Raw genomic sequence first — 11,491 nt, forward strand, 5'->3', positions numbered from 1 at the left:
GGTGGTACTCTCCCCCAAATAGTTCTAAACCTTCGCAGGACCTATGAGAAGTTACACTGTTACACAGAATCAGACACTGATCCCGTTACTTTTGTATAGTATATTGGGTACAAGGTAACCCCGAAGGGTTAGGGCACCGCAGGTATAAGCCCTAACGTTTTGGGGGTAAGGGGTGTTTCAGTTGTCGACATATATATATTGCTTATTAATTAAAACTGCTTTACTACTGTTGGACACAATCGTTTGTGTTTAATATAATAAATTTTAAGTAAATAAAACAATAAATCTAAAAATATTTTTTATAATGTTTATATATTTTCTTCTAAAGTATCTCTTTGAAAGTTGACTAGAAAACTATTCTTGGAAAGATTTTCATCCCAGTAAGGGAATGGTTTTGCATCTTTGTGAACAAACAGAACATCATAGTAACAAACTTTACTCATCTCCTAAAATATAAAAGGAAATTATTTAATCAAGAATGACTCTCTAAATAAGTAGCGAATAACAAAGAAATAAAAAATGGACAAAATAATTTAAAGGTAAGATCGTATTGGGAAAAAATCACGAAACCTTTACTTGTATTTTTACAGAATACTTAAATTTTGTTTTATGATTGAAATATCGATGTACAAATTAAATTACATACTAGATGCTAGTCGTAGTTATCATTTATACGCCTTAAGTTATGACGGGGTTTAACAAGAAGCGTATACTGCTGTTAATGTGCAGTAGCTTAAGTTGTAGGAAAAGCTTACCTGAAAAGAAATAGGCCAGGGAACATGTGGTATATACCCATTCCTCTCCAACAGAGGTAGAAACTCAGTGTGAAATGTCTTTACACAAGGACTTGCATATCCAAAATTAGAGTACTTATTATCTGAAATATTTTATATAGTAACAGTGGCGTGCACAACAATTCATCAAAGGGATGTGAAATTGTAGAGCGATGAAAAAAGGGAAAGTCCGACATTCATTATCAAAGCTATGAGATTAGAAATTTAAACTTTTTGGATGAACTATAGGACTGCCACTTGTAGCATCCAGTCCAAAAGTAATTTTATTGGTTTAAGTCAATTAAAAGTATAATCTATAATCATGCAATAAGCTAAACTATTTTTCTAATTAGTTTGCTTGTCGGTTGTACCCTACTTATGAATCAATATACAGAAAACTTCACACCCACTGTTTTTTTTTAAATTGGACATTCCTTTTATTGTAAACAAGGCAATAAACTGATATATTTTAGAGTGTATTAACTTGAAATATTAATGAACTTAATTTGGTCATAAAATTTGTTAAAAAGAATACTTACTTTCTTACACATACACTTATGTACATATGTATAAAAATCAGATTTTAAATATAATTATAATCATATTTGAAGAAAAATGAGACTCTTCTCTATAGCCAGAAAAAGTACGGATAGGTAGAGTAGCTTCGCTTTTCAATATTGAGATTACCTTTTTCACAATGCATTATCATTTCCATTTGAATGTAAGGTACAAATTTAGGTTTAGCTTCCATCTCTAGAAATTGTCTCAGCACCTGTAAAAGAGTTATGTATGTATTTTAGCCAGTGTCAAAATCAATTTTTAAAGGTTAGTTCAAGGAGATTTTTACAGGGCAATTATATACATCGAACAACGTTGCAATTTTACAAAAAAAAACTTATAATAGGTAAACCTTTTAAAAGATCTTACCAGAATATGTAGGTTTAAAAAGCAACCAATTTTTATAGTAAATACTAGCTTATAGCATCTAAGCGTATTGTAAGGTGGAAGTAAGCGGACAGCAAAATAGCCCTAAAATCATTCAAAGATTTTAATCTAAATATAGCCTTGAACCAACCTGGAACCTATGTGACACTTTCCTAAAATGGAGAACACAATATAGGGTCAGTCAGTGTAAGCGAGACCTTAACCAACAAACTAAAACAACCTACTTTATGTAATAGAATAAGAATTTGAAATTTTCTTAGAGCCATACATGTTATGGGATATTAACTCCGAAACCTCTGAAAACCTAATAACTTAGAATAAAACCTGATCAAAAGAGGAAATAAAAAGAGCTTTTACCTTACACTCAAACCCTTGAATATCAAGTTTTATTAAAAAGGTATCTCGATCTGTGTACAAATTATCTGAAACAAAACCAATATCATTAGATGTTATCAAAAGTTATACTTTAGAATTTGTATGTTATTATGAAAGTACTTTTTACGGAACATTTTATTCTTCTAGATTTAAGATAAAGTTTTCCTATATCTAAGCATGGTTACTAAAATTCAGTAAAAATATAGAAAGTTGAGCATAAAAACACTAAAGAAACAAATCTAAGTACACTCTGAGTTGACACCTTTAACATTTTTCAATTTTCTATACAAGATTGATTTAGATTTCTGTGAGTTATTGAATGGTAAATTTTCTTGATCTTAGAATAGCCCTTGACTTTTACTTTTTTAAAATTTGTTTTCAAACTTATTCTTTAAAAGGGCTTAATTACATTTTTCATATTCCAACTATACAAAGTAATTAAAAATACATTTTAGGACAGCTGGCATCATCACTGCATTTTTTATACAAGTTTTCGCATCCATAGAATAACTTACCAAATATATCCAATATTGTAATGGATGTTAAATCAAGATTCAAGGATTCTGACAATTCCTAAAATTGTTACTTGTATAGTTGAAAGGGTACATATTTATATAATTCATATATGTATTATCTTATATATGTACTAGAGATGCGCCCCCTGACCTAGAGGCTCTCTAATGGAAGATAATAGAATAATAATAATAATGAAATAGCCCAAAAACCATTTATAAAATTCAAATATCATAAAACCATCCCTAAACTGGAGAACTCAATCAGTTCGGTAGATATTCAAATACTAAGCTTCAGACAAAAAAAACTTTATTACTTTATAAAATAGGATATATTTTATAAACTTACAAACAAGGATGAGAACACATATAAAATACATAAGAAGCGAAGCTCATGTGCATAAATCAAAGACAGGTACAGAGATTGTCAATCATAAGAAGATTCAAAGTAGATCTTTTTTAAATGGCATCCAAAAAATAATATTCCCTTTTAATATAGCATAAAATCAGACGGTCTTACATTCAAAATTATGAAATATACTTAAGTTGATACCTCATTACTTTTATCCGAAGGATCCATAAGTGTGCCATGTCTATTTGTTTTACTGTATTCATAATTACCATCACTGAAAAAATTATCAATATAACAGAAGGGTTTTCAAGAGTCCCATGTTTATTTTATCACTTTCAGGGAAACAGCTTCAAAAGCCAGTAGACTTTAAAAAAGTGAAATCATAATGTTAGAAAACTTGTTAAAAAACTTAAACTAAGGATTTCAATATTCTGTCTTCTTTGTGACAAAATGAATTTGGACAAACCTCCAATATCCAAGGGTTCCTTGTTAATTTACTTTATTGTGCTCATAATTAAATTTGTCAACAGAGATGACAACATCCATTAAAGCAAAGATATCTTAAACAAACAAACAAACGAACATTACGCTGACAATGGTTATGAAATTGTAAATTTAGATAGAGTTGAAAATACCAAACGGTCAGTTTAAATCAGCGCATCTTATTTTTTAGATGTTGAGCATCTCTGTAAATATCAGCTCTTGTTACTGACTGACTAAATAAAAAGTGTTGTATTCTGCTTTAGAATGAATGCTATAAGAGTGCCTATAGAATCATATAGAATCAAAGCTATTAGAGTATATTAGAATATTTTCTTATTATGATCTTCTTTTATTGTTGACAGAATGAATTTACTATTTTGTAATGTCTATTAGATTGTACACTATATTATATAATAATAGATCAATACCTGATAGGATTTAAAAGTTGAATATTGTCATCACTAAGCTCACTTAACACTACATTAATATTTAGATTATTTCCTATTTAAGAGTTAGGGTTAGGAGATCCAGGTAGGGGTAATGTAACACAGGGTCAGAGCTCAATATAGGGGCTTTATAAATATTTATAAAAACGCCATAAAAAGTATAATTAACAAGGATGACAACATCCATAAAAGCGAAGCACTGAAACGGTAGGACAAACGGACATTAACACTTATATAGTGTCAGAACTGAATAATCAGAATATAAATGTATAAGAGTCGAAGCAAAATTGTAAGTTAATTTGTTAAAAAACTGCTCGATACAGGATAATGTGTATGGACATATTTACATTTTTAGGACTTGATTATAGAGTTGCTTCGCTTATAACATTATGCTTTGTTGTCCCAGGAATAAGTATACCAAAAATCAGATCAATCGGAAGATTATATCACATAAAAATTTGTTGTTAAAAAAGTAAAAAATCAACATGTTTAAAATTGACATACGGACATTCTTGTAATGATTATAGAGTTGCTACGCTTTCTAAATCGTACCTAACTACTAAAGGAATCACCATGCAAAGTTTGAAATCGATAGGACAATTCTAACATGCCTAAATTAACGAAAAAGCTATCCGTTTGTGGCGGACGGACGGACCTACCCTAATCATAGAAAAGCTTCGCTTTTAAAAACGTAAAAGTAGCATCATTTTGGAAAAAACAAGAAAATATTTATTACTACATAGCTTCTAATATCTATATAGTAATCTTACCTAAACTATTGAATAGTAGAGCCTGATTATGTGGGTCCATATCAACAGATATTACAGGATTATCCATAGCTCTGCTAGCCAAAGTATAGGCTCCTATATTACTTCCAATATCTGAAAAAGATGAATGTTTGCCTGCATGAAAAAAATTCAGAAGTTTTTTTATAGTGCCTATAAAAATTGACGTCATACTGGCCTACCATTGGTCCATTAATAATTTAGTCTGTGCATTGGCCTATCTTTGGTTATTTGTATTGTATGACGTCATTTTTATAAGCACTATAAACAGCTTATAAATTTCATATTCTTTGAAGAATTTTATCCATGAATTATTTAAAAGGTTTAAGTTAATAAGAAAAAAAAACAGTTTAGGTCATTTTATGGTTCCAATAAATTTAAATTCACTGGAACAGAAATTTATTTGTAGTTATGACTTCATAAAAATAGACAATACATTTCTAAAAACCACAAGAGAGAGAGAGAAAGAGGGAGAGTAGAAAAGATAGTTAGCATTTTGCAGTAATGACGACAGAGAAACACGATTACTTAAAGAACAGTTTCAAGAATTTTAAAAAAAAGTTACCCTCTCCCAGGGGCGTCCAAGCTTTTTAATTTGGGGGGCGGGGGGGTAAAATTTTGAAAATAAAATTTTTTGGGGGGGGGGTAATCTTTATTTCATAGAGGCATTTTTTTTATTTGGGGGGGTAATCACCCCTTTACCCCCCCCCCCCCCTTGGACGTCTATGCCCTCCTCCAAAATAATGATAACCTTTTCTGGACAGACAGGCATATATACAAACAAACAAATTATTCCTGATACTTTTATACAAATGATTATACAGTTATAGAATAGCTATGCTATTAAATTAACATACTTACCAAGAACAACTGCTTTAGGATAATTATGTAGCAAAGTCAACCAAACATTTATCAAATGCTCTTCAAACCTATAAGATTATAACAATATTTTTCCAATTACCAGTAAAACAATTCCCTTTCATCTTTCAGAATATAAGTGAAATTCTGCCTCTCAAAGCTGATTTCACTATTTCGCTAATTTTTACTATCGGGAGGAGGGTGGTATACATAACTTTTAACGAAAGATGTAATAACCCCTGTAGGATTGGAGCTCAGTATGGCTATGGCTCAATGCAGTAGATAGAAAAAAAAGATGATTTAAAAAGAAATTTAAGGATAAAAAATTCGAAGTTGCATTTGAACAGTACATATTATATTTAAAAATCAGAAATATGAAAAAAATAAAAAAAACTTATACCTTAAAGAAGTGCCTGTATTATTGGATTCCGCAAATCCTTTCATTGCCATATCTAACACATTTTTTAATTATGAAAAAGTATTACATAATAGTTTTAACTTTGGTTTATCCCAAGCCCTCGGTACTCTTTCCTTAAATTTATTCTTCAGAACGTGAATATGGGTTGGCCAATCCATCTTGAATCTCAAGTTTCTATTGCAAAGTTTAAGTTGTGACCACAGTGACAGAAGCAATCAAAGTTTATTTAAATCCCGGAGGATTATATCTTATATCTTGAATTGGCCTTTATCTAGGATGTCAAAGGTTTAATTTTTTGGGGGGAGGGGGTACGAAAAACCGCACAAAAATTATTAAAAGACCTTCCTCTACTAAAAGTGGCTTATATTTTTATGGAGGGACAGGGATAATTTATAATTAACCTCAAAAATCTGTTAGGGAACATTAATATCTACACAGTGATTCAGAAAAAAACTGCGTTTTCCGTTTTTCTGACACAACCAGAAGGAATACAGAAAAAAAGGGTATATGTCCTTGTTCTCTGTAAAAAAGTAAATCAAATTTATAAAGGTGTTTGTCGTTATCTCTAAAAATGCGGCCTCTATGATAGGTACATAGTTTCCAAAAATGCTTTATGTGAAAAATGTTGTGCAAGAAAAATCAGATAACTTTTCTATTATGTATAAAAAAATCCTAGAATTTCAATATTATTTTAGAAAAAGGTCCAAGAAAAGTACCTTAATGAGTTTTAAGGTGAAATGCTTTTTAGCTCTTCACAAAAGCATTTTTAATAAACTGTAATTTGTCATTTTTTCACATTACTTGATTGGGATGCTTTTGCAGAAAAAAAAACTTTAATAACATAGCTAGTAAAAAGAAAAAAAAATTTTTATTTGACAAAAAAATCTCTTAAGACAAAAAAGTTATTGAAGTATGAATTATTTTTTATAAAAAACATTTAATTACAAATCATGGATAAATTATGAGATTATATTTTAATCTGTCAATCAAATTAAAGGATTATAGGAATAAATATAGATAAATCGATAAATATAACGCCAGGAACCTATATAAAGCTTACCAAAAATAGGGAATGTGTGAGTGGTGATATCTTAACTGTTTTAAGTTTTTTTCCATGTTAAAAAATGCCATATTTACTATGAAAGAATCAACAAAATTAACTTCCGCTCCATGCCATGTGTCAATTTGTAAACAGGACTTATAGAAATTTAGGGTTTTGGATTTTAAATGTAATGTTGATCTGTCAGTTCAAAACATTTACTAATTTCAATAAAGAAATAAATGAGTTTCTCATTTTAATCCTAATACTTTTAAAAAGGGTAAAGTTTTTTCCCTCCTATTGTCTACTCTTTATAATTTCTGCCAATCGATATATTATTACTTGGATGTTGCACCAGATTTCCATGTACTATGATAAAGACTAAAGTAATGCTCGAAGTAGGCTAAAACAACGATAATCACCATCCACCCCTTTTACCTGATCCTCCTAACTCCTGCTGGATGAATAAACTGGCCAAAAAATGAGGTGTATAATAGCAAGCTAAATTGACGACAAATACCCTGTCAATACAGGGTGTTTTTTTTTAATGGAACAAAAGTATTGCTTAATATAACCCACTTGCCATTGACAGAAATTAATAATCTATATCTTAATTTCTTCATTGGGTTGGGGCATTTTGTATAAGAAAAAAATATTTAGCGATTTTCAACAAATTATGCCTTAAAAACCGGTTTTTTCAAAGTACCTATTTTTGGAAGATTTTTGGATCATGACCAATTTAAAGAGTGTGCAAAAATGCGTACATTTTTAAAAATCAAATTGTGTGGCTTGTGTTAATAGTAGAAAAATGTTATGCATACCGTTAGAATTGTCATAAACTCTAGTTTTTGGAAATATTTATATGTATTTTATTCATGCATTTTGTAGTATAGAAGCTACGTTGGAAAATGTGAGAAAGGTTGAAAAGTTTTAAGTAAGTTGGGACATTTTACCACGTAGCTCCTAAACTATACGTAGCACAGGATTAGTTCTTAAACACCCAAAAAATAGAGTTTATGACGATTCTAACGATATGCATAACATTTTTCTACTATTAACTCAAGCCGCGCAATTTGAATTTAAAAATGTACGCATTTTTGCACACTCTTTAAATTGGTCATGATCCAAAAATCTTCCAAAAATAGGTACTTTGGAAAAACCGGTTTTTTAAGCATAATTTGTTGATATTTTTTTCTTATACAAAATGCCCCAACCCAATGAAGAAATTAAAAAAAACACCCTGTTTATCCACGAACTTATATACTAAATTCATATCCCTGCCTATTCAAAAGGGTTAACGACAACTTTATCCAGACAAATTGAAAACAAAGTGTTTGTGTGGGTGTGCGTGGGTATTAGTAGGTGTGTGTGTGTGTAAGTCAGTGGGTGCATGTGGGGATAAAAAGATTATCGTGTGTTTTATTTGATGTCTTTAGAATATCAATATTGTGTTCTTTTAGAGCGTTTTCTTTTAGTAGTTTAAACAAACTAAAATGATATCATTTATATAATAAAAAGTTTGGCGATTATTTATAAATTAAATTCGTAGCACTCGATTGGAGAGGGAGGGTCGACTCTCCACTTAACATTTTAGTTTTAAGGTGAAAAAGTAAAAAAAGGATTTTTTAGGGGAGAATTTTTTTTGGGAGGGTGGAGGTACCATAAGAAGCTTCACTTTAAAGAAGAACAATATCGGTAAAGTTGTTAGCGAGATTTTAGGTAATACATATACACAGACAAACATCCTGTTAATTTCATATAAGGATAAAACCAAGAAATTAAAATCATATACTTACATCCATTTGCTAGAAAATATGTAGACAGCATCTAAAAAAAACATTAGTCAGTCGTACAAACATCTAACATTTTAAGCTATACAAGACTACATTAATAACTTTTTTTAATGTATATGTATAACATAATATTTTTTATAAATTATTGTGTTAAAAAGTGCTCTATTGAAAATAATTATAAAAAAAGAAGTCCAAACCTACAAATACCAAAAAAAGATTACCGGATCAACTGCAGGATCTTTGAAGCAAATAATGAATGAAACATTAAACTGGTGCCTGCTGTAGGGAAGTGTTTCTTTACACGCGTAGGCCTTGTAGTTATCAAGTGCTTCCAGTAGTAAATCTAAAAAAGTAAATATTTCAAGATATTTCAAATTTAAAATATGTGAAGTTAAGGATACATTTATATATACAACCGAGCAATTACAAAATTGTTAAAGTACTTGTTGAGCACTGATAAGCCTCCCCCCCCCCCCCTCCCTCCTGTTAATTCTGAAAATAAGGGAGCCCTGACACTGTAAGGTCTACATCTGCGGTGCTCTAACCATGCTGAGCTACACAGTACTCGTCAATATTACATAATTTAACCTTACATCAATTATAAACAAATAAAAAAATCACCCTTATTTTCAATTAATTTTAAAAATAAGGAAGGCAGGAGGTGGGTTTAAGAGCGCAATAAGGTACTATAAAGATACTACGCAAAATCATCTAAGATTTAAAATTGATAGAAAGATTAAAATATTTCTAAAGAAGTTGTATCAACTTTTTTGCTTTTTATTTAAGATAGCTAGCCGGTCCTTTCAGTAAGTAGTAGATGTAAAATTTTTCATAGAATTCAGATATGCAATCGGTTTTTTTGTAGACCTCTTATTTTTTAAGTAATTTAAGTTTTTAAAAAAAAATAATTAAGTCGGTTTTAAGGTACTAAAACGCAACAAAATAAAAGAAGAAAGTGGCCAGTATGAACAAAAATAGTAAGATCTTTAATTTGACACCTTACTTTTAAAATTCTGTTGAGTAATTATTGAAAAAATCAATTTTTTTAACCTCGGTTTAATAAAAACTTTAGACCTAAATATTTTCTCAAACAGACATAAAAAACATGGGTTCATATATACCTTTAGAATCAGAAAAATATTACGAATCTATTCTAAGCAAAATTGAAAAAGTTTTATAAAACTATAATAAAAAAAATAAGTTTATTTTAAGAATCATAATTTTCGGCTTTAAAGGGTTAGCTTGAACCAAACCTGAACCAAACCTAAACAAAAGACAATGCAATGTAGCAGATATTTTTTAAACACAAGAAACAATAATGTATTTTTAACTGCATTGTTTTGAAGTTTATAAACAGACTGATGCATATTTGTTCATAATTTTTCATTCTTTACATGTTCTTTAATATCACTATATTTATTGTAGTATCTATTGTATATATTGTATGAACGTTCTCCTTTTTTTCTGGCAATTCTATAGGTTAATTTTATAGATTAAGCTTCCCGATTCGTCAATTTTTGCGATTTGTGATTGGCTAGTTTAGTAGTTACAATTCTTAAAATAACTTTTTTATTTTTTCTATTTTTTATTACAATTTTTTAAAACTTTTTCAATTTTGCTTACAATGGATTCATATTATTTTTCTCATTCTAATGGTATATATGAACCCATATTTTTTATGTCTGTATGAGAAAATATTTAGGTTTAATGTTTTGATTAAACCGAGGTTAAAAAAATAGATTTTTTCAACAATTACTCAACAGAATTTTAAAAGTAAGGTGTCAAATTAAAGATCTTACTATTTTTGTTTATACTGGCTATTTTCTTCTTTTATTTTGTTGCGTTTTAGTACCTTAAAACCGACTTAATTATTTTTTAAAAAAACTTAAATTACTTAAAAAATAAGAGGTCTACAAAAAAACCGATTGCATATCCGAATTCTATGAAAAATTTTACATCTACTACTTACTGAAAGGACCGGCTAGCTATCTTAAATAAAAAGCAAAAAAGTTGATACAACTTCTTTTAGAGCATAGCTGTTTCTCTTTACGATCAAAGGTTTGTACATATCTAAATGTAGAGAAGCTCAACTTAAATAACAATAACAAAGACAATTACGTTCAAGAGCATTTTTTTTGTTGAAATCATATAATATAATAAACCCTACATTGAGAGCATTTGAGTCAACATTAATGATTGACAGGCAGGCAGGCAATAGATAGACAAAACTCCCCTAGAGTAGCTTTGCCACTAAAAACCTGAAGAAAAAAAATGTATAATTTACCCTTTCCATTTTTATGTTGTTTGCTTGTATGACTTTGTAGAATATTCTCTTTCCTATAAAAAGATAATTTTATTAGTTGTCGTTCAATGATATGTGTCTTAGAAGTAGATAATTATATTGCCTTATACTATTAGGGGCATTTAAAGGAATTGCCCCTAGAAAAAATAGCACTCCATATTTTTAAGTTAACTTTCCTTTCTAAAACTTATACTTACAGCGTCGGGTCAACCTCTCCCTCCCTCCTCCCAACCTCAAAGTTCATCATGGGCGTAGCCACTAGTTATTAAAATTGAAAGTACTCACCTTACAAGAAGGAACGTATTTATCATTAACAATAGGAAAACTGCAATGCACAGATTATATATTCCAGTAATTGTCATTTTTCTCTTTAAGTTCATTTTTTTGAAAGGTTTAATACAACTGAAAAA

The 11,491-nt window shown here is 29.6% G+C and overlaps 1 protein-coding gene across 1 annotated transcript; it reads right to left on the bottom strand.

The window, feature by feature from the left end:
* On the bottom strand, positions 1–11,488 carry LOC145311904 (uncharacterized). Its single transcript, XM_080150942.1, has 14 exons — positions 11,367–11,488; positions 11,064–11,116; positions 9,001–9,122; positions 8,783–8,813; positions 5,930–5,981; positions 5,533–5,600; positions 4,657–4,767; positions 3,869–3,917; positions 3,159–3,231; positions 2,609–2,666; positions 2,076–2,140; positions 1,461–1,545; positions 756–877; positions 1–446 (listed from the first exon to the last, which is right to left on the bottom strand). The coding sequence occupies exons 1-14, from the start codon at positions 11,459–11,461 to the stop codon at positions 309–311; spliced, it is 1,122 nt and encodes a 373-aa protein (XP_080007068.1). The 5' UTR covers positions 11,462–11,488; the 3' UTR covers positions 1–308.
* Between the last annotated feature and the right edge of the window lie 3 nt (positions 11,489–11,491).

This window comes from Acartia tonsa, chromosome 2 (genome assembly GCF_053477335.1).
Source record: "Acartia tonsa isolate MP-2025a chromosome 2, ASM5347733v1, whole genome shotgun sequence".
Taxonomy (NCBI): domain Eukaryota; kingdom Metazoa; phylum Arthropoda; class Copepoda; order Calanoida; family Acartiidae; genus Acartia; species Acartia tonsa.

What these genes read in the sequence shown, in the direction of transcription:
- LOC145311904 (XM_080150942.1), bottom strand. Translation starts at nt 11,461, where the DNA reads ATGAACTTAAAGAGAAAAATGACAATTACTGGAATATATAATCTGTGC. An exon ending in ATATTTTCTAGCAAATGGAT is followed by an intron (nt 5,982 to 8,782) that starts GTAAGTATATGA and finishes AAAATGTGTTAG; the next exon opens with ATATGGCAATGAAAGGATTT. An exon ending in CTTCGGATAAAAGTAATGAG is followed by an intron (nt 2,667 to 3,158) that starts GTATCAACTTAA and finishes TAACAATTTTAG; the next exon opens with GAATTGTCAGAATCCTTGAA.